The 23,503-nt window shown below is 50.5% G+C and overlaps 1 protein-coding gene and 1 pseudogene across 7 annotated transcripts; one reads left to right on the forward strand and one right to left on the reverse strand.

The window, feature by feature from the left end:
- Window positions 1–60: 60 nt before the first annotated feature.
- Window positions 61–23,343, reverse strand: Fbxl19 (F-box and leucine rich repeat protein 19). 6 transcript variants are annotated; one of them, XM_008823824.3, is made up of 11 exons: window positions 22,721–23,343; window positions 21,314–21,514; window positions 18,731–18,874; window positions 18,511–18,597; window positions 18,212–18,430; window positions 17,683–17,715; window positions 15,988–16,499; window positions 3,830–3,993; window positions 3,582–3,743; window positions 1,884–2,102; window positions 61–1,780 (listed from the first exon to the last, which is right to left on the reverse strand). In XM_008823824.3, the coding sequence occupies exons 2-11, from the start codon at window positions 21,488–21,490 to the stop codon at window positions 1,602–1,604; spliced, it is 1,896 nt and encodes a 631-aa protein (XP_008822046.1). In that variant the 5' UTR covers window positions 21,491–21,514; window positions 22,721–23,343; the 3' UTR covers window positions 61–1,601. The 6 variants fall into 6 exon arrangements, with proteins under 6 accessions (XP_008822046.1, XP_008822045.1, XP_008822048.1 ...); XM_008823823.3 differs by having other exon boundaries at window positions 17,554–17,715; XM_008823826.3 differs by lacking the exon at window positions 18,212–18,430.
- Window positions 19,306–19,912, forward strand: LOC108490236 (annotated as a pseudogene). Its single transcript, XR_001872191.2, has one exon. The product of XR_001872191.2 is annotated as a 60S ribosomal protein L19 pseudogene (transcript).
- Window positions 23,344–23,503: the final 160 nt, after the last annotated feature.

The following is a 23,503-nucleotide window of genomic DNA, read 5'->3' on the forward strand; positions in this document are numbered from 1 at the left end:
CGCCCACCACGCACTGCCAGCACTGTGGACACACACACTGACTCGCGGCCCCGGCTGGAAGATTCTGAGTTTTATAGCAAACCATATTGTACAGACTGGGGGCCCAGGGGCCCAGCCCGGCCGGGTACCCCACTTGCCCTCGCCGGGTGCCTCCACCCCCACCCTCAAGCGGCCCCATCCTCAAACCTTTCTCCATCCCCAGTATCCCCCCTCTGGCCTTTGGTCCACCCAGCCCCCCCCCAACCCGCGCACCTTCCTGTTACCTGAGGTATGTGGATAGATTCCCCTCCCTTCCCACCCCCACTTGGTACAATCCGGTTTCCCGGAGGGCTAAACTGAGTGGGACCTGGCCCTGACTCCTCCCTCAGATTCTTGAGACCCCACCCCCACACAGGAAAAAAAGGGTGGGGGGAAGGTGCTGTGAGTCTTTAAGTTCCCACAGCAACTAAGAGGGACCATTTCCAGTCTTAGCACTGCATTCGGGAGGTGTCCATTGGCTGCTATTTCCATGGCAACCAGGAGTGGCAGTTCCCTGGGCAAATGGGACACAAATTTCCACGACGAATGAATGGGAAGAGCCAACCTGGAGGAGCCCCCTCTTGCTCATCATTGGGGTGACAGCCCCCACCCCAACTCAGGTCAGGAGGGGTAGAGCTGTTCAAGACAGTAAAGCAAGAGAGCTCTGGTGGGGCAGTCCAGACTGGGCTCCCACTAGTCCAGTCTCAGTCCAAGCTGGTCCCGTCACTTCACACTCCCCCAGGTCCGAGGTTCCCCCGGTTCAAGTAACACTTCAGTACAGATGAATGTTCAAGTATTGTGTAGAGAGCCAGGCAGGGGTCTGGGCTACCCCTCACCACTCCCCTGGGCCAAGAGCTCAACAGCAGGTGGACCCATGGCCCCTACTCCTCGCAATAGCTGCCATTTTCAGTGACGGTCAAGGAGTCAGGGTGGGGGGAAGAAACTGAAATCTGGACAAAGGGAAAGGGAGAGGGGTACCTCACAGAGCAGGTACCACCATCACATCTGCCCTTCTCCCCACCCCCCAGCCCTGGCATTTCCCAGCTCCCAGAGTTCCCGACCTCTGACACTTGGATCCCCAACTGCTCCTCTGGTTTCCCTTTTTGGCCCCCCCATCCCATCCCCAACTCCATGTATCTGGTCTTTGTTTTCAGAACCCTTGTTGGCCTGCGTTCTGCCCTCCCCCCAACCCATTCAACGCCCCCCAAGCCCCCTGACTCCCAGTATCCTGTGTGCAGATACCCTTTCCCCTCATTCTTCCTCATTCAAGACTTCACCCCCACACACTATCCTTTTGGCTCAGCACCCCTCCCCGTACCTCTGACTCACTCCCCAGAGGGGATGGACAATGCAGCAGGTAGAAGGGAGGGATAGCAAAGTCCCCCCCACCCCCACCCCAGAGATATCAGTGCAGGTGGAAGAGAAGGGGGAGGCTGGCTCAAGTCCCTGGGCAGGAATCCTAAGTCATTAAACTTAGGAGCGCCAAGTCACGAGAAGGATAACCTGGCCTCCCAACTGGGTGAAATGAAGGCCAGAGGTCCAGGCTACTGGTGAGTCCAGGGGAAGGGGATACCAGCACCCAACTAGCTGTCCTTGAGAAGTAGCTTCTCCTCTGGGCAGCGGAAGGGGCCAGGGGGCCCTGCAGCGGCCAATCGGGCACAAGCTTCAGGAGAGAGCTGGCGGCAGGAACGTAGGTCCAGGCGGCGAAGTCGTGGGCAGCGGCGGAACAGCGGGAGGCAGTGATCGGTGAGGCGGTGGCAACCTGGGGATGAGGCAGTGGGTGCTGAGACTAGATAGGTAGGTAGGTAAGGGGGCACCAGAGTCGAACCAACAGGCCAGCAAGACGGACAAGGGACCATGCTTACCAGCAAGATTGAGGTGCACTAGGGTCTCTCGGAGTGGGGAAGTGGGAGCTGTGAGGAGGTGGACACTGGGGTCTCCAACATGGGCGCAGTGGCTCAGGTCCAGGGCACTCAGCTGGGGAGCGTGGCGCAGCAGGAGCCTCAGGGAAGCATCGGTCAGCTCCAGGCCTGCCAGGCGCAGTTCTGCCACCCCCTGAAGCCGCCCTCGACTCTCTGTTTGCCCTGGGCACAGAGTAAAATAAGCATTCCTGGCCCCTCTCACCCCCCACCAGACAGCTGTCCCACCCTCATGTTTATTATCTCCTCTACCCCTGCTCTCACACTCGAGGGCCTCACTTGCCATCTTCCACATGGCTTGCTCTTCTCCCAAACGAACAGCAGTGGATGTCATTTCACCTGACCAGTGCTCCTATCACCTCTGGGAGGCCTCCCATGAGGATTCTGAAGTCATAGCACCCCTCAGTTCCACCCCCTCCCTAAATTCCCCCTTCTCAGCATCTGACACGCTGTACACATTTTTCCTTAGGATTCTTTCTCTCCCTCCATAAAAATGTCAATTCCGAGATGTCAGGAATTCTTGCTCACCGCTGTCCCCAGTAGAATGCTCAATATATTTTCACCCATAATCTAACACATGACATCCCTCCTCCCTCTCCATTAGTGGCCATCCTTTGCACTCTCCTTGGTCACCTCTCTTGCCTGAACTGCTTTTTTCCCTAGTTCCTGCCCTTTAGTACCAGTTCTCCCTTTCTGCCCTCCCCCCAGGTCTTGCTACATAATCCTGGTTGGCCCGAACTCTATGTAGACCTTGCTGGCCTCAAACTAGCAATTCTCCTGCCTCTGCCACCCAAACGCTCCTACACCCCGCCTTCAGTCTCTCTTCTTTCTGTTATCAAAGAAGCCATTCTCAAACACAAATGGGATAACATCCCTACTCCAATAGACAGTCCCCGGGGGAACTCAGGAAAGAAGTCCAGAGTCCTCAATAGAATATTGTAATTCTCAAGTTCTATTCTAATTCTCTAAGGTCTCACCCTTGTTTTAGCTCTTAATTCCTAACTCTGTCCCCAAGTACCCAAGCTATATTCCACAAGTGGCTCTGCTCACAAAACACTGCCTTGACCACCTAAACTCTAACAAACTGCCTGACACTAGGAAATGAGCTCAGAGACCGCCTTCCCTACCTCCATATACTCAAGTTCCAAACTAGCCTGGGCTATAGAATGCAGAGCTCTGAGTTGAGTCCCTAACATGAGAAATTAAAAATCTGTCTTTATTCAGAGTAGGAGACAGCAATAAGGGTTTAAAGCACAGGGGTGACACAGAGATATACCCTTTTGGATGGTTCTCCTGGCTCCAGTATAGTCCAGAGACTACTGAGGCCAGAGAGGATGCTTTGTGAGCACGATTATGCCTCACTAGGCCTTTCATTCCACCATCTTCTAGGATGGGTCTCCTGCCTCATCAAACTGCTAAGTGACTCATAGTCCCTAGGAAAACCCTGCCCTTTTAAGCTCAGTTCAAAGCACACAGCAGGAAAGTGAATGAATGAAAAGAATGGTCAAGACAGGTCTTTGTATTCAAACTCCTATTTTCTTCTCCTTCTTCAAATACTTTAACATCTGGCATGTCAGAAGAGACCTCAGAGGCCCACACCTCAGCTTTGCCCAACCCATCCATGGATGAGCGTGGTGGCCACACCTGGTTTGGTATCTGGTGGAGGCAGCAGCAGCTCACGAAGCTGGGAGTCTTTAACATCCTCAATCCAGCGGAGGTCCAAGAGCCGCAGTGCTGGCAGTGGGGCTGAGCCCAGGGCAGACACGGAGAGCCAGGAGCAGCCGGAGAGCACCAACTCCTGCAGACCTACAGGTGAAGTGTCAGGACACAGGTGCTAGCTAGGACCTCATCCCAGACCTCATACCTTGTCCTGAACTCATTTCTAGTCTTACCTTGTAGTCGGTTCAGAAGCCACATGAGCTGCTTTTTGGAGACACCTGTCCAGCTGAGGTCCAGGGCTCGGGGCTGGCGGCGAACAACCCCACTAAGCATGGGTGGGGTCAATGACTTCCTCCTGCTCAGGTCCATCCGAGGCCACAGACGCTTGTCATAGCACCTGCCAGCCACAGGGGGGAGACAGAGCCCTCGGTCTAACTTTTGAGGGAACCCACAATCCCCACTCAACCCAGCTCTCTCGGGTTCCACCCAGTCAAGTGGGTGGCATGAAGCTTCTGGCCTGCAGCCCAGAGCACTGGGTTTAGGATTCCACATCATCACTAACCAGGTATGAGACCCTGGGCAAGTCCATTCCTCTCCTTGAGTCACAGAACCTTCTTACAAACTGAAGATAATGACTCAAACTGCCTGCCCCACAGGGCTGCTATAAGATCAAATGAGGTAATTACAGTTCATGGACCTTACAGTTTATAAAGCATTTTGCCAAATAGCTACACAAACACTATACATGCTATTTGATGTAATGCCAAAGAGATCTGAGAGCAGCCCCCAGACTCTACCTTTGGGCTTCTTGATTTCTCTCTCTTGCTAAGTTATGGTAGCTCACGGCATTTTGCCATGTGTATAGCCAGCCACTCAATGCTGGACTTACAGCACTGATTCTCTCTCTGATTATGGGGTTCCTCCCACTAGACTATAGGCTCCAGATGGACAAATTTGGTCTGTTTCACTTTTGGACCCCCAGTAGCCAGCACACTGTAGAGCAGGTGCAAAGTACACCTAGTTGTTGCACATGTGTCGAATGAATGAATGAAGCCAACATGAACAATTTAAAGTGTCTACTAAGCACTCTACCCCAACACCTCATTCACCAGTGTTAATGGAAGGCCTGGTATTGATGCAAAAAGTACAAATACATGAGCTCCATACAAAACTAAACAGGTTTCCAGACTCGAGCGCTCCAAGAGTCAGTGAGTCTGGAGGGCTCCCCAAATATTTTATCAAGCAACCCTTTCCCATCTTTTATAAAGTAAGCTGGTTCCCTAGACAAATGCAATTTCTTACTATGCACAAAATATGGATTCTTACACCTATAGACAAGTATCCCAGTCACCATCCATCAAAGAAGTTTCTTTTTCTTTTTTTTCTTGGTCTTTTTGAGACTAGGTCTCCCTATTAGCCTCAGCTGGCCTGGAACTTACTAGGTAGACCAGGCTGGCCTTGAACTCACAGAGGGCTGCCTCTGCCTCCTGAGTGCTGGGCCACCACTCCTGACTAGAAGCTTCTTTTTCAAGAGACAGAGATAATTACAGAGTTCCACAACTGGTCACATAGAGATTGTCTGTGAACTGCCCAAATCTAAGTGACACATCTAGAATGCAACCTCTACACCATGGAATACAGAAGAAGGGATGAAGAGAACACTACTGCATCTTTCAGTTCCCATCAGTGAAGCTCCCTCATGCAACAGAGGGTCAGAAACACAAAAGGCCACAAATGTCCAAAATGCAGGTCCTTGAACAAGACTCCTATATTAAAATATACTCACCCAGGGCTCAAGGATCAGTTGGAAAGAAGGGGCAGAAAGATTGTAAGAGCCAGGGAAGAGGTGCATGACCATATGGAAATAGTCCTACAGGCTCCTGGGACTCTTCTGATACGAATCTACAGCAATGGTGTCAGCATACACAAGACCCATGCAAACTTAAACAAAAACCCAGCACAGACCTGTGGAAATGAAGAGGAGGCCCCAATTTTAGTTAAAGAATTACTGGCAGCTGATTACTGCTGGATGAGAAAGAGTTGATCTTTTTTTTTTTTTTTTTTTTTTTTTGTCTTTTTGAGACAGGGTCTCTCTGTAGCCCCAGCTGGTCTTAAACTGACAAAGATCCTCCTGCCTCTGCCTCTGAGTGCTGGGATTAAAGGCCTGTGCCACCATGCCCAGCACAGGAGTTGATCTTCTTAAAGGGAGGGTCTCTAGATAGGCTAACTAGATCCCAGTGAATGAACTTGCACTGAGGGACATCTGGGGACACGTTACATGAACTTTACATAATAGGCCTTAACACAGACTATATGAACTCCAGTGGGGGGTTACGGGAGGGTGCCAAAGGGGAAGGAAGTATAAAGAATACACAAAAATTCAATAAAAATATTTATTAATTTTTAAAATTTTTATTTATATTTTATGTGTATGAGTGCATTGCCTGCATGTATGTGAGTGCACCCGTGTCGTGCAGTGCCCGGTTAGTAGCTGCCATGTGGGTGCTGGGAATCAAACCCAGGTCCTTTACAAGAGCAGTCAGTGCTCTTAACTGCTGAGCCATCTCTCCAGCCCCCAATAAAAAATATTTAAAAAAATAAAGTAGGCTGGTAACATTTTGTGGTACACTAAATTTCTTCTGGATTCAGCTAAAGGCTTTCCTGTACTTGAGTAATTTTTCAAAGGCAGGTCAGGAAATTCCCACCAGGCAGTCAGAGTAGAGGGTTGAAATAAGGCCTGCAAAATCTCAGGTTGGGGGAGGGATTCCCAAACTCCAATCATCTTGTGGTCTGTCCATGTCTCTGTAGAACATGAGTTTGTCTTTTTTGTTGTTGTTTGAGAGGATATCACACTGTAGTGCAGGCTGGCCTAAAACTCACAATATAGCCCAGACTAATTCAGAACTCACTATTTAGTCCAGGCTACTCTAGAACTTGAGATTTTTCCTACCTCAACTTCCAGAATGCTGGGGTGATAGTCATTTGCCACCATATCTGGCTCAGTTTAAGTCATCCTCTCTTTACACTTTAAAACCAGTATTGTGCTGGGAGTGGCAGTGCATGTCTGTAATCCTCCACTTGGGAGGTGGGAACAGGAGGATCAGGAGTTCAAGGCTGGCCTCAGTGACAGAGACCTAGTCTCAAAAAAGCCAAAATCAAACAGTATTGTTTCACATAAATATGGTAAGCTTAAAAATAAACACAAGGTGGCCCAGCATGGTGGCACACACCTTTAATCCCAGCACTTGGGAGGCAGAGGCAGGCAGATCTCTGTGAGTTTGAGGCCAGCCTGGTCTCCATAGTGAATCCAGGACAGCTGGGGCTACAAGGAGACCCTGCAATATGAGTCTGAGCCCTAGCACCCATGTAAAGGCTGGACGTGGTCATTTGTGCTAGCAATCCTAGTGCGAGGAAGCAGATACAGGTAGAGAGCCCTGGGGCTTACGAGATAGCTGGCTGAGCTGAATGCAAGTGGCAAGCTTCAGGTTCAGTAAGAGATCCTGTCTCAAAAAATAAGATGGAGGGGCTGGTGAGATGGTGTAGTTGGTAAAGCCGTTGCTGTATAAGCCTCATGACCTATGTTCAATCCCTGGAACCCATATAAAGATGGGAGGAGAAAACCAAACACCAAAATTATTCTCTGATCCACCTCCCCATGCCCATGCATGGCCCCCCCAACTAATAAATAAATTTTTAAAAAATCTATTGTCTGGGTATTGTGACAATCACCTTTAATTCTAGCACTGTGAGACAGAGGCAGAAGCATGTGAATATCTGGGAATTTGAGTCCAGCCTGGTTTACAGAGTAAGTTCCAGGCTAGCTTGTTACACAGTGAGACCCTGCCCAGAAAAAAAAGAAAGTGATTTAAGGCACCCAGTGTTAATCTATGGCCTCTACACACACCCTCTCCATCACCTGCCACAATAAATATATACATACAATATGCTAGGCCTAGTGGAACAAGCCTGTATTCTCAACAGGGAGGCTGGAGCAAGAGAATCAAGAGTTCAAGGCCAGTTTGTACTACATAGTAAGACACTGTCTCAAAAAAACTAGCGAGCTGTTTGTCAAGATGGAGCTGAGAGTAAAGTCCTGTCCCTTCCAAAGTTGAAGCCGAAGACGAAGCACTGAAAGCCAAAGGGTGTCCACAGCCACAGAAACGAGCCACACGACGCCCCACTTTCAGGCCCAACACCCTGCAGCCAAATAACCCAAGAGCACCCCCAGGAGAAAAAAACTTGCTCACCATCATCCAACTCCCCTGAGCACTGAGTTGGCTGTGAAGAGAGCACACTTGTGTCACCATGGATATCAAGTCCAACAAACACCAGTTCATACAAGTGCTGAAGAAGCCCCGTAACATTGATGTGGCCAATATCAATACCCTGCTCAGGCCAGACAGAGAAGGCATGTGCTTGACTTGCTCCTGATAATGCTTTGGATGTTGCCAACAAAATTGGGATCATCTAAATTGAGTCCATTAAAAAAAAAAAAAAAAAAAAAAGGTGCCTGGTGTGGTGGCACACACCTTTAATCCCAGCACCCAGGAGGCAGAGGCAGGTGGATCTCTGTGAATTCAAGGCCAGCCTGGTCTACATAGTGAGTTCCAGGCCAGCTGGGGCTACAGGGAGACCCTGTCTCAAAAAGACCAAAAAAAAAAAAAAAGGCAACTAGATGGATCAACTTGCTGCCACACCTGAGATAACCAATTCCCAGCTCCCACAAGTTGTTCTCGAACCTTCACATGCACAAACACACCCATAGACTTACACACACAAGAACAAAATAATAACTGTAATAAAGACAATAAAGGGTGATCAAGATGCCTCATGGGATAAGGCACCTGCCACCAAGCCTGACATCCGCAGTTTGAATCCCTGAAACATACATGGTGTAAGGAGAGAACCAATTACTGCAAGTTGTCCTCAGACCTCCATACACATGCCATGGCAAACTTGTACCCAAAACTTATACATACAAACATGTAAAATACATAAAATGAAAAAAAAAAGCCAATAAATAAAATTAAAATAAATAAAACTATTACACTCAAGCCAAGAGTTGCTATGGCTTAAAGCTACCTAAAAACACTTTGTTAAACAGGTGATATGGGTTATAAAGGTGTTAAAGATACAATACCACCCAACAGATTTTCTTTAAAAACCAATGGAAGTTTTGATTTTCTGTTACTTAAAACAGGAACTAGGCACAATAGCATGTGTTTGTAGCCCTAGCTACAGCAGGACTGCTTGGGCCAGGAATTTGGGCCACACTAGGAGCCAGACCCTGACTAAAAACACAAACAAGTTGGGTGTGGTAGCTTGGGAAGCTGAGGCAGGAGGAGGATTATCACAAGCTTGAGGCCAGCCCAATCTACAAAGCAAGTTCCGGGCCAGCCAGGGCTACATACTGAGATTCTGCCTCATGAATACCAAACAGGTTAGGTATGGTAGTACATGCCTTTAATCCCAGCACTTGGGAGGCAGAGTCGTGGATCTCTCCGAGTTGGAGGCCAGCCTGGTCTACAGAGTGAGACCCTGACTGAAAAAAAAAAAAAAAAAAAAAAGGAAAAAACCCTGCCAAGAATATTCCACAGGTGGAATGCCCTTTGATTCCAAAGCCTTCAACCCAGGCTTCAATCTAACAAAGCTCCTCTGCTACCCAGCCCCTCTGAACCCACCTGCTGTACCCTCCCCTCTTTCCATTCCTCTCTTCCTTCTGGCATTCTAGTCTTTCCTCACCATTTTGTCCACTCAACCAATAAACACCTATCTCCCTAATTCTAAGAATAAGAAGCACAGTAAGAACCAACCCACCATCAAGCCAGCTCCTGTCACTTTCCACCCAGTCAACTCTTGCTATGTCCAAAGCCTTTCTCTATCCAACCCTGAGTCCTATCTCAACAGCTACTGCTCCTGGTCTGTCCACACCTGGGGAGAAACCCCTTTATTTGAGGGCACTCACAGGTCCCCAGTTGTGTTTCTGCTCATACCCCACAAAAGCAGGCCAAACTGCCCATAGGCATATGCAATACTGTCTAGTGCCAACATATTCTGGCACACTCTGTGCCTCTGCTGGAAGGGCCACTTACCCCAGACCCTTTGAGGCCCAACTCCAGTACCTTTACATTCAGGAAACCTCTTTGACCTTTTCTTGCCTGGAGCCAATCTGTCCCATTGCAATCAGTCCCAGAATGCTGGGATTAAACCTCAGAGTGGCAGCCAACAATCACTGAGGTCCTACTGATAAGTGTTCAGCTTGCTCTGGGCATGGGGAGGCACAGGCATCACTGTGGGAAACACAAGCAGGCTGCAGTAACTGGGATGATAAGTCAACTCAGGGACCAAGAGAAGGGAACATCCTGTGGAGACAATGCCTGAGCTGAGACTGTGAAGAAAGCATTCTTATTTCAGGAAGGGGAGGGAGGACAAGCAGAATCTATCTATGTCTAGACTTAGGAGAGAGACAACATGGACAGCTCTGGGACACTCAGGTGACAAGAACAAGGACAGTCCACTCTATCATAACGGTGCTGATGACTACAGGGCTAATGGCATATCCACAGTTTACTATGTGCCATGTTCTGTTCTTTGCATTAAGCATTTAAGCTGACATCAGTCTTGGGAGATAATTACTACTTCCTTTGTACAGTTGAGGAAAGTGAGGCCCAGAAAGGTTAAGAAATTTGTTCAGGCCAGGAGTGGTACTTTAATCCTAGCACTCAGGAGCCAGAGGCAAGTGGATCTCTGTGAGTTCAAGGCCAGCCTGGTCTACATAGTGAGTCCTAGGACAGCTGGAGCTACAGGGAGACCCTGTCTCAAAACACCAAAAAAAAAAAAAAAAGAAAGAAAAGAAAGAAAAAGAAAAAAAGAAAGAAAGAAATTTGTTCAGGGGCTGGAGAGATGGCTGAACTGGTCAAGAGCCTAAAGCCTGGATGTTCTTGCAGAGGACCTGGGTTCAGTATACAGAACCCACATGGCAGCTAACAATCACCTATAGCTTGTTCTAGGGATCTGACACTAACTTCCACAGGCCCCTGCATGCACATGGTATGCATAAACTCACAGGGGCGTACACATACATAAATGACAAACCACAAACGAGAGAGAGAGAGAGAGAGAGAGAGAGAGAGAGAGAGAGATATTGAGAGAGGAGAGAGGGGAGAGAGGAGAGAGGAGAGAGGAGAGAGGAGGGAGGTAAAAAACTTGTTCAAAGACCCATCGCTATTAGATGGATAGAGACTGAACCCTGAGCAGGAAGAGGTAGGGAGGCAGGCATGAGGCTGCCAAGGCTGGGGTGGCAGCAGAGAGGTTAAAAAGGGCTACAATGCCAGGTCACACACTGTCATTGCCAGAGGTGACTACTATAAGCTGTGGAGATCTAAATCCCAGCTATTCCACCTCCATACTTGGGGAGACTGCTTTGGTCCTCCATTTCCCAAGTCATAAAATGGGATAGGAGCTCAGACTTCAAAGGCTTGTTATGCCAACAAAAGGAGCAGCATAGGAAAGGGTTCAGTCACAGGCCCAGCACATATCCAGTGGGACTGGGAACTGACTGGGGGTGATAGAGAATCATGGATGTCTTTTTTGAGACAGGGTCTCCCTGTAGCCCCAGCTGTCCTAGAACTCACTATGTAGACCAGGCTGGCCTTGAACTCAGAGATCCTCCTGCCTCTGCCTCCCAAGTGCTGGGATTAAAGGCATGCGCCACCATACCCTGCTATGGATGTCTTTTTAAGCTAGGGAGTAGCTAGGTGATAGATAGGACTTTTTTTTTTCTCTTTTATCTTTTTTGAAAAAAATTTGTCGTCGTTGCTGTTGTTTTCTTTTTGATAGGTAGGCTCTTAAAAGAGTAAAGACTCACTAGTACTCTTGATCAGGCACACCTTGATCTGCAAGTTTCCATTCCTTTTCTCCTTGACTCTAGCTGAACCCTGAGCAAGTCTTCAGCCTACAACACCCTCTGCAAACCCTCCACTGTAGTCTCTAACTTCATCTTGTAGAAGCCCACTGGGGGACACAGGGCTGGGGTGGCCCTAAGTGCTCTCTGCAAGTAGATCATCTGAAGCACTGACCACAGCTAATTCTTCCCTCTCAGATCTCGAGGATTCTTGACACCACCACTGTCCTGCAATCTCCAAGCATGTACTCCCAATTGCAGTCGGCCTTGACCATGTTCCAGTCCCCTTCCTTACTTACTTCTTTGCCTATGCCCTTGAAAGCTGCAACTGTCTTCCTTGCACATCAGCACCTCCTCCACAACCCTGCCCGCCCTTCTCTCCACTGCTCTTGGCCAGATCCCTTTGCCTCCCAGTTCTAAACAATGGAAGTCATCAGACAGGAAAGCCTGCAAGTGTCTGCTCTCCACCTACAAACTTCTTTCCAGCTATACCCTCTTCTACCTCTTTCTACACTCCATTTCCTCAAGTTCATTTGCTCAACGTTGTCTTAGCACCTAATGAATACCAGGTGTCTTCTTAGAAGCCAGAAACACAGCAGGAATCAATGATCAAATTCCTGACTTGGACTCGATATCTTTGGCTTTGGGTCTCCCACTCTCAAAGCACAGCTAATACCAAGGTGTGTAGGGGTGTGTGCGTACATCCGTGAACGTGTGCATGCGTATTATACTGGAGACAGAACCTAGGTCTCTTGGATATTGGCAAGTACTGTATCAGAGTTACTAGCCCAGTTCACAAAGGCCTTTTCCTTTTTTTTGTCTTTTTGAGACAGGGTCTCCCTGTAGCCCCAGCTGGCCTGAAACTTGCTATGTAGACCAGGCTGGCCCTGAACTCAGTGATCTGCCTGCCTTTGCCTCCTGGGTGCTAGGATTAAAGGCGTGCACTACCACGCCTAGCTAAAGGCCTTCTTAGAGCAAATCCAGTTGCTACCTTTTGCTCACTGCTTTCCTGTGGCCTCTTGTCACTGATGCTCAGCATTCCTTCCTTCTTCAACCTCCCTTCTCTCTAGGACACACCTCATTCCTTGATCTCCCAGTTCTTGGGTCACTCGTTTTCTAGCACATACCACTCTCTTCATCAAAACTACTACCCACTGTATGAAAACTTCTGAACTGGCTTCTCTGTGATTCCTGAGTTTGAGGAATGGTACTGATGTTCACCCATGTCCCTGGGTCACAAATTTAATTGAGATTCACAATGCCATCTTTGCCAATAAACCAGCAAGTCCAAACTATTCTCTTTTTCTGCAGTACTAGGGCTTGAATCTAGTACTTACACATGCTAGGCAAGTGCTGTACCATTAAGTTACATCCCCAGCTCTCTTCTTACCTTTTGTGTGGGTGTATGTGTGTGATGTATGCTCATGGGGGTTGGGGGTAGTATATGTGCAGGTATGTATACATGTGTGTGCAGAGACCAGAGGTCAACCTCAGGTATTGTTCTTCAGGACAGCCATTCATCCACCTTGCTGTCTTTTGTGGTTTGGTTTTGTGCGCGCGCATGCGTGCGTGCGTGCCTGCGTGCGTGTGTGCATGTGTGTGTGTGGCTTCTGCTGGATTAAAGACATGAATAGCCATGTCTAGCCCACCTTGTTTTATGAAACAGGATCTCTCACTGAGAACTGGGGCTTATTGATTAGGCTAGGATGGTTGGCCCTGAGCCCCAGGAATTGTCCTGTCTTCACCTCCCCAAGCATTCCACCATGGTTGGCTTTTTACATGGGTTCTGGGGACCTCATTTGTGTCTTCACATGGCCAACACTTTATGGACTGAGCTACTCCATTTACTTTTATCTTGAGCTATTGTCTCAATACATTGTCCAGGCTGGTCTTGAAATTGAAATCTTTCTGCCTCAGTCTCCCAGATAGCTGGAATTACAGATTTATACCCCAGGTCAGCTGTCACTGCCCTTCTTACAGAGGTCTTGAGTCAAGCATGGTGACACAGTGCTGAGGCAGGAGGACTGTGAATCCACAGCAAGATCTTGTCTCCTTACCTCCTCCCCAAAGTCTAAACCTGCACCCCTCCCTCCTGCCCCTGCTTCAGTGCCCTAAGAACCTTCTGACATGTCGCCTACTGTGGTCCCCACAGGCCTCTGCTCTGCTCTTTGCTGGTTCTTCTCACCTAAAGGCACCATTTATTGAGGGCTTAGTACCCTCAGGCATTGTGCCACAAGGTAAATTATCCCACTAGGTAAATAAATGGAGTTGGCTTCAGAGTCAGAGGTCCATAAGTAATCTAGAGATTAAAGAATATAGATATAGCTGGGCGTGGTAGTGCACGCCTGTAATCCCAGCACTTGGAAGGCAGGCAGGCGGATCTCTGTGAGTTCAAGGCCAGCCTGGTCTACATAGTGAGTTCCAGGACAGCTGGGGCTACAGGGAGACCCTGTCTCAAAAAGACCAAAAAAAAAAAAGAATACACAGGTCAGATACAAACACTATGCCATTTGGATTTTAGTCACCTAGAGAGTGGAGGGGCATCTAGAGTCAATCCCTCTTAGGTTCTGAGGTCCAACTACATTAATATAAATCTCAGACTACAAGTGAGAAATATATGCTTTAGAGATATATTCACAGTCACCACTGATGAAAGCCACAGGCCAGGCTCCAGGGGCCGATACTGGGAAACACTCCTGGAAACTGTGCACTCCCTGGCCTCTTAGCTCCACTCCCGTCCATAGGTCCCTCCCTGGTCATTTTAGTGATCCTATGTGTAGAACGTAGAGTTAGCCTGAAAGTTGTTCACAGACATCTCCCCAGTAAAGACATCAGGTGGAATAGTGACCCTCAACTCCTGTAACTGCTTCTACGTTGCAGACTGGCTCTGAATTCTTCCAGAGCACAGATCCTTGTTCTAAGGACTGAAGTGTTGGTCTTCCAATAAATGCTGTAAACAAGTAAATAATAATGATCATATTAAGACCCTGAGACATATTTCCTATGTACCAACTCACAGGAGACCTATTCTGGTTTCATACAAAGAAATGAAGGCACTATGGCCAAGCCTGGTGGTGCATGCCTGTAATTCTAGGAGACTGAGAGGATCACAAGTTCAAGACTCGCCTGGGCTACAGGACCACCCTGGGCAACTTAGGACCCCATGTCAAAAATAAAGTAAAAAGAAGCCTCAAGGTGTAACTCGGTGGTAAAGTACTTGCCTAGCATGCACCAGGTCCTCAGTTCAATTCCCAGCATAAGGAAGAGGGAGAGAAGAGTGAGGGAGGGAGGGAAGGTAATAAAAAAGGAAGAAAGAAACTGAGGCATGGGGAAGTTAAAAAACAACCCAAGAGCATAGAACTCTTTGGAGCAGAAATGTCTATTAAAAGCATTTTTGCCTTCAGTTCTACACAGCAGGTTCCTCAGCTCTTCAGAAACCACAAGGCTAGTATAGTACTAGGCTCTCTAGAACCTGTCCCCAAAGAGGACATGTGTTTTAGTTTAGCTCCAAGGATCCCTCATTCCATCATACTGCTGCTATTATAAGGAACAAAACTATACCTTTTTCTTTCTTGGGAGAAAGTGGGGAACAAAGTGTCATTATGTAGCTAAGACTGGCCTCTAACTCAAGATCCTCCTGACTCAGCCTCCTGAGGGCTGGAAATGCAGCATTTGTGAAGTGCTATTAGGAAGCCCAGTCCAGGGTTGAGTCCTGGGAAAAAGCTTCACTTAGTAAAACATTTCTTGGAACATCTACACTGCCTTTGTACTATGCTGGGGACATGAAGATAAAAATCGATACACAGTATGTGTCCCCAACTCCAGAAGCTGATGGGAACGTGAAAATAACTAAATGAATGAAAGCCTGTCAACATGCCAAAGGCCTCTGTGTGCTCCATTAGGGGAACACCGTGCTGTGGGAACTTGATGGAAGAGGAAGAAGCTTGTTGGGGGAGGATCAGAGAGAAGACAGGCTTGGGAGGATGACCAGCATTTTTAAAGAGGGTTTGGAAGGGGGAGAGTAGTGTGGGAGACAGGAAGATGGGCTGAATCAGGAGGCACAAGCATGGCTGCCTTAGAGGGCAAGGGCTACCCAGGAAAGGGCTTTCTCATATGTAAACGGGCCCAAATTAGACTGTCTTCAGAAGATGGAGTTAGAAAAGTGCAATAATGTAACACCACACTTGACACTATACTTGGCACACACTAACCCTCAGCATAGTAAAAGCTACTACAAAATGGCCTCAAGGGCCAACTCAAATGCCTGGTTCTAGTTCTTCCTCTCCACAAGACCTGGGAGTTCAGATTCATCTGAAAGAGGGAGAATTATATGCTCCTCAGAGCTGCCAAGAGGACTAAGTTAATTCACAGTAACTATTCACAGTAACTGCACTACAGTAGGAACACACCAAAGAAGGCCACTGTGTAGGTCAGCTAGCCAGCCAAGAAGCTAGTGCCAACAGAACTCAGGCCTGTCAAGCCACTCACCAGCGGCTCCAGGTCCGGCAGACTCGCATGCAGACACAGAGCTCTCGGGGTCCAAGGTGCTGGAAGACACGAAGCCAGGCAGCCCGGGGAAGAGGGTGGTCGGATCCAGCAGCCAAAGGCAGAGTGTCAGGCTCGGGGCTTCGAGGAGGGGGCCGAACCACATGTCGCTCCAGCTGTGGAGGCCTCGGTGGAGGGGCAGGGCCCAGGGGCCAGCTAAGCAGGGGCCCCCCACTACCAGGGCGTACAGCCCGGCGCCCCCCACGGTTCTCCTTCTCGCCAGAGCTGCCCCGGGCTGGCCGTCGCCCATTCCGGGCCTCGCCAGGGGCCTCATCCTCACTAAGTGATGTGCCAGATGAATCCGAGTCAGAATCTGAGTCCGAAGAAGAAGAAGAGGTATCAGGCACCCGCTCCAGCAGTTGGCACATCCGCTTGAAGCGCTCCAGCTTCTCCCTCTGTGGTGATGGAGATGGCACTGCTGGGCCCTCAGCAGAGGCCAAAGGTGGCTTTGGTTTCTGCAAGGAGACAGGGTGAGGCTATACCAGGGCCTAGGACACACTTTCCCAACCACTCACCCAAAAGGAGTCAGCAGAGGATCAACAGTCTAGGAGATGATACTCCTGAGTTCTAAACTGCTCCCACACAGTCCATCTCCAGACTTCAGTTTCCTTATCTACTATGTAAAGGCACCATTCAAAGAAAGGGAAAGCCTGGTGGGTTATTCCATGGCTCATGAACCTCCCAGAGACCTTGTGCTGAGTGCTGGCTTGCCTTTCAACTATGTGATGTTGAAGGCCCTGCCTCATTCTCCACAACATGGAATAGCTAGACTAGACAATTCCACAGTGTGGGAGTAACAATAATCATCTGTTCCTGTATGGCTCCTAAAGTCTTCAAAGTGGCCTCATGTACAGGCAACTGGGGCCACTCTTTAAACATGAGGAAACAGGCTGCAGAAGACTAACTGCATTTTCCAAGGTTACAGATTGATAACGGGCAGAGGATTTGCACACAGTCAGACCTTTGTGTTTAGACTGTCAGTGTATAGTAACATCAGAACTCCAGCTTTGCTGTGTGTCCTGAGGCTAACCTCTCTGGGCCTCATTTCCCTTGAAACCAGACAGACTTTATGATTTGCAAAGCCCATTTACTTTTGTACCTCTTTAGATTTATCTAGTGCTGTGGGATGGGGGAAGGGCTAAGTAGGTAGCTTCATCTTCATCTCACAAATGAGGAAATCATTTGTCAGCCCAGAGCAGCTGACAAACTGCCAAGACCATACAAAGAATCAGTGGTGGGCAAAGAGATACTCAGTTCTTTCCCCTTGAAGGCTTACAAAACTGAGGCAAGTGGGCCAGATGATATCTTAAGGGTTGCTGGAAATAGGGGCTCCTGTGACTCAGAACCAGTCTACTCTCCCACCAAGGTCTTCCCGGGGGTCTAGGTGCACATGAGGATTATGTGGGGCTGTAGCAAGAAAGGTGAGCAGGAAGGGAAAGATCTTAGTCTCCAAGATGAAGGGTGGGGCAAGGAAGGGTGGGAACAGGAGGGAGGAGGTCCCCGGCACACCTCCCAGTTCTCGGGAGGGAGCCCAGGGTGGCAGGATGAGAATGCCTGGCTCGGATTCAGAACCCTGGGGGGCAGAAGGCCGGGGCTGCCTGGGTCCGCTCCTCGGAGGAGGCAGGCATCTCCACCCACCTTCTTCAAGTGCCTCTCTCGGCCTCCTTTCACCTACCATGGAAAAGAAAGACATGGGGGAAGAAAGATACCCCATTAGAGGGCCTTACTAACCACAAACTAAGGTCTATGACCTCTTTTTCTTGAACTACAAATCCCAGAAGTCCCCATCCCAGGAAGAACTCTGGGCATGCTCACCTAGCATCAGTGCCTTGGCTTACTGAGCATGCTTTCATCTCTTTCTTCCCCCTCAGGCTCTTTCCAGCCCTTCCCTCCTCCACAGTAGTAGTTTGAGCATGCTCTGTCCTTCTTCCCTAGTCCATGCAGGTTTCTCAAAGACTCCTGGCTCATGCCAGTTAACCCTCTGTGTGTGCTTCTCCTTCACTATGAACACACTCCATCCATCGTCCCACAACTACTCCTGAGTTATAGCTCCCAACAACTCCTCCCAATCAGGCCCTTGCCCCAGAACCAACCCACCCACCAAGGCAAGACTACAGTTCCCAGAATCCCTTGGGCTAGAACCAGTCAGCATGCCTCTTCTGCTCACCTTTTTCCTTGGGGTGGGGGGCTCATTCCCTGCCTCCCTCTCCTTCCGTTTGGGGGGCCCAGGCACATCATCAGGGGGAGGACCAGCAGGTAAGGGTCCCTTTCGTCTGGGTGGGGGTGGTGGAGGTGTTGGCTCCTCTGTCAGCTTCCATCCGCCCCCTAGGCTAGCACCTTCCTCACCATTGTCAGCCCTACGGCGGCCTGGCCCCTCACCTGCATCCTGGAAAGTGTAAGCTAGGGATGAGGCCCTGCCTAGCTCCTTACCCCCCAACCCTGCCCCTAGCCCAGCTGCTACTTTACCTTGCTTGTACGCCCTTCCTGGGTACAGCGGGGGCACTCCCAGCAGTTGGGAATCTCTGCATTGATAACACCCTCAGCCTTTCCCATCTGTAGGCAAGAGACCAGGTAATGGATACAGGGTGTACCAGGTGCCAGTACAAGCCCAGAGATACTATGGCCCACCTCCTTCCTCCCTGATGGTCTGCCCAACCCCAGGCTGCAGGATCCCTAGGGTCATCACCTTCAGGCAGCCAGGGTGGACGATCTCATTGCAGATTGTACACTCCATTAGGCTCAAACCAAATTTCTCTTCCTCTCCCTCCACTGTGTCCTCCTTCCCTGCCTCCCCACACAAGAGGCACACGGCTGTGTGTGGCAGCACGGGCTGTTGGGAAAGAGGAGGCATCAGGGACCCCAACACCAAGTAGCAAGGGAAAAACTTTCTTCTATGGACCCTGGTCAGCTGCAGGATGAAGCAGGTTCAGAACCTATAGGCCAGGCTTGGCCAAATTCTGAATTTGGTCCCTTTTGTCAGGATGACCTTCAGCAACTGATTTAAACGTCACTCTGTCTCTGCCTCTGTAAAATGGGGCTAATGATCTTTTCCTTGCCGGACCATCATAAAAACAGGATAAAGCTAGTAAAAATAGGATAAAGTTGGTCTGGTGGCCCATGCCTTTAATCCCAGCACTCAGGCAGAGGCAGGCGGATCTCTGTGAGTTTGAGGCCAGCCTGGTCTACATAGTGAGTTCCAGGCCAGCTGGGGCTACAGGGAGACCCTGTCTCAAAAAGACCAAAAAAAGCTTTCCTTTTGCTGCTGCGGCCACAGCCATGAGTATGCTCCAGCTTCAGAAGAGGCTTGCCTCTATAGTGTCCTCCGCTGTGGCAAAAAGAAGGTCTGGTTGGACCCCAATGAGACCAATGAAATTGCCAATGCCAATTCACGTCGGCAGATCCGGAAGTTGATCAAAGATGGGCTGATCATCCGGAAGCCTGTGACTGTCCATTCCAGGGCTTGATGCCGGAAAAACACCTTGGCTCGCCGGAAGGGCAGGCATATGGGCATAGGTAAGCGGAAGGGTACTACCAATGCTAGAATGCCTGAGAAGGTGACTTGGATGAGAAGGATGCGGATTCTGCGAAGGCTTCTCAGGAGATACCGTGAATCGAAGATTGACCGCCACATGTACCATAGCCTGTACCTGAAGGTGAAGGGGAATGTGTTCAAAAACAAGCGGATTCTCATGGAACACATCCACAAACTGAAGGCAGACAAGACCAGCAAGAAGCTCCTGGCTGACCAGGCTAAGGCTCGCAGGTCTAAGACCAAAGAAGCATGCAATTGCTGTGAGGAGCACCTCCAGGCCAAGAAAGAGATCATTAAGACTCTGCTCTGTCCAAGGAGGAAGAAGCTATGAAATGAAGCTCCGCTCTTGTGTCTGTACATAATGGCCTCAGTCATTAAAATAGAATGAGACTTTGTTGAAAAAAAAAGAGAAAGAAAGAAAAAAGACCAAAAAACCTAATAGGACAAAGCACGCCAGGTGTGGTACCACATGCCTCTAATCCCAGCATTAGGGAGGCAGAGACAGATGGATCTTTGTGAGTTCAAGGCCAACCTGGCCTACAAAGCAAGTTCCAGGCCAGCTGGGGCTACAGGGACCCTATCTGAAAAAGACAAAAACAACAACAACAAAAAAACCAAAATAGGACAAAGCATGATGGGGATTGGATACACAGCTATTATCACTGTTGTGATCATTAGCACTGGATCCAGAGCTAGTGTGACCCTGAAATTATAGCTGGCTTGGAGCGGGGGAGACCACAGGTAAATATGACACTACTCAGAGTGAGTTAGAGACGACATGACAGTAGCCTACAGTAATTCTGAGGTGGTCAGTGGGTGGTCCAAGGATGACTCTGGATCCCATAGAAAGACCATTTTGGGAAAACTGGGAACACTGAAGGCAGCTGCCTAATCTTAGGGGAAAAGAAAGAGCAGACTGGAAACAATGTGACTTTGGGGAGGACAATGGTAACTGAATCATATCAGGGATGCTGAAGGCCATGAGTCTAGATCATGGAAGAAAGTACAGAAAGAAGAACCAGGAAAGTGAGGCAAGAGGTTGGGGGACAAAGAAGAGAAGGGGCTGTGGGAGTAAAAGTACAGTTGGGGGAGTGGCTGGAGGGAGAGGGAGGCAGTGTTGTGGGATGCGGGTGCAGGATGCAGCTGATTTCTCATAGCTGCTGGTGAATGGCCACTCTCTGCTACTCAGGGCTCCTCAAAGAAGGCAAGGAAGAAACCATGTTTCACTAATACCTGCTGTGTGCTGAGCCCTGTTAGGCACATTCATAGCATTATCACCCTATTGTTGAATCTTTGCAACTCAGCAAGGGAAATCCTTTACAGAGAAGGTATGTGAAGTTTGAAATGATTTGCTCAAGGTCACAGAGGGTCCTCCTTCAAATCCAAGATCCTAAGGTTTGTGAAAGAGACCAGAGAAAGGCAGGAGCTACTCTCTGGTGCTAGGTGTGGAGACAGGTATCTCTTGCACAGGTACCTGGGCAAGAGCATACAGCAGGGACTGACCTTTCTATGGGCCTGAGGCAGATTCTTCCATGCACCTCACACTTTGTGATAAAGACAAAACGGACATTAAACAAATCAGTGAAGGAAGCCAGGAAATGAATGAGTGGACAAACAGCACCTCTCAACTACATCCAGGGAAGCAGGGGCCCAGAAATTGCTGGGCCAATGTTGATAGTGCTCTGGGGATGTTAGCCTGGGGCTCTGAGGAGTCCAAGCATAGGTGGCAGAACTCACCGCAGTGCACTGCCGAAGCAGGCACGACTGCTTCATGCGCCCGGGCCCCCCGAACTTCTTCATGTCTCGGCAGAAGTGGCAGTCCCCGCACTCAGTTCGCACACAGGCCCGGCAGCGACGGCAGCGGGTTCGGCGACGGCGCGCTCCGGCCCCCGGCCCCCGGCTGCTCGACGACATTGGGGGCGTCAGCAACGCCGAGGGCTGTGGGCAGATGGTGGCAGGGTCAGGCAGGCCTGCTAAGCCTGGCCTGAGAGAATCCTGGTAGCAAGCTCCCTGCAGGCCTGGTCTGGATGAGCTGCCCTTCCTACCCAGGAGACTAGGAGGTCAGCACTCCTGTGTATATCTGGCGTGGAGGGCCACTCCCCTCGGCTCAAGGCCTCCCTCCTCTGACCTCTCCTCTAACACTCCCTCAAGCTCAATCCCAAACCCTGGGAGGAGAGATACTGGGCCCCTCCTCTAAGATCCCCAAGCCAAGGTTCCTGGAAAGGGCTTCATGTCTGCGCCATTACCTCACGGAGGCCCGACTCTTACCTGTTATTCAAATGTAGAACACAGATTTACCTTCAGATTCCAGGGCTGGAAACACCTTACATTTCTTTCTCCCTCCCTATTTTCTCTTTCTCCTAGATACAGCCATCCAACCTCTCCTTTCAAAACTGGACACTCTCACGACATCCAATGGGATCCTTGCAACTCCACCCCTAATGACCCACTATGGTCCCAACTTCACAGGGCTGAAACCCCTTTAAGTGTCTCTTCACATCGCAGAATCACAACTCCTTTTCCCACCACAGAAATCCCTCTGCTCCAGGACATCCTCTAGGATCCTCAGGCAGCCTGGGCAATCACCTAGGTTTTTCCCCAGATTCTAGAATCCAGCCTGACATCTCCACAAAATTCAGGATAGGCTCCGTTTTAGTTTCCCCCCACTATGCCCCAGCTTACCAGGCTGCTTTTCATCCCTAATTGTCTGGAATCCCTGGGGCTCTCCTGCCCATGGAAACCAGATCCTCTAAGATCCCACACCGACTCAGCAAGCCTGGAGGGGTCTCTTCCCGGTCAGTCTTAGACCCCCTTCCCCCTTACTTCTCCCTTTCCAAGGACTTCCAGACCCATCCACCGGGTAAAGGGCCCTCCAGCACTCCAGGGGAGAGGCCTAGAGAGCCGCGACTGCAGGCGGGGGGGAGGCGGGGGGGGGGGCAGGAGGGGGGTCTGCAGGGGCAGCAGGGTCCGGGAAGGAAGGCCAGTTCCCCAGGGTGGAGAGGTTATAGGAAAGGGTTGGAGAAGAGTTTGGAGCAAAGGGAGGGTGAGGCTGGGGGCGGGGAAGGCAGGGAGAGGCCGGGCTCAGGATGAATGGGAGTGGGAGCTGCCCAGGTCTGGGGGTGAGGAGGAGCCGCATGAACCCACCTCACACGTGTCCCGGGAGCCATCTCTCCCTTCTCGGCAGCTCCCGGCGGGTCGGCGGCCATCGGCGGCGGGGGGGCCGGGCGGCGCGGGGCGCGGAACGCTCAGAACGCCGGGGTCCACGGCCCCCCGAGGGCGCTCGGCCCCTCCCTCCGGCGGAGGCCGGGACGGCGGCGAGTGGAGATGGGGAGCGCCGGGGGCGAGGCCCTCCCACGGGCTGCGGCGCGGCCCTTCCAGGGGGAGGTCCTGCTCTGGGGGGCTCAGTCCCTCAGCCCCCCCAGGCCAACGGGGGCTTCTCGGGCGCAGGGTGCTCAGCTTCTGCCCGGACCCCGCTCAGTCCCGGGTCCGAGTCCCAGCTCCCCTCCCCCACCTCTCCCCAGAGCCCCCGACCCTTTAACTGGCCCCTTCCCCGCTCCAACTGCCCAGGGGTCCAAGGGACAGGCCGGGACCCCCACCGTTTCCGGGGTTCAAGCCCCGCCCACCGCCGGTTCCCGGGGAGGGGGGGGTCGCGGTAACCTGCCCCCCTCCCCGGGGTCCGCCCCTGTATTGAGGCCCCCTGACCTACGGCGACAGGGCGAGCAGAGGGGGGTGAAGGAAGCTGCTCCGGCCCCGCCCCCCCAAGCCCGCGCGCGCCCCCCCCCCACCCTCTCAAACGCGCGACCCTCGGGATATAGGGATTTAAATAAAATTTGAATAAATTCCCTCCTCAGACCGGAGGGTGGAAGGAAAGGATGGAGGAGAGGCAGGAAGGGGTGGGGGCAGTTGGGGGGTCTCAGTCCCCCTGGT

This window comes from Nannospalax galili, unplaced genomic scaffold, assembly GCF_000622305.1.
Source record: "Nannospalax galili isolate Female #2095 unplaced genomic scaffold, S.galili_v1.0 scaffold788, whole genome shotgun sequence".
Classification (NCBI taxonomy): Eukaryota; Metazoa; Chordata; class Mammalia; order Rodentia; family Spalacidae; genus Nannospalax; species Nannospalax galili.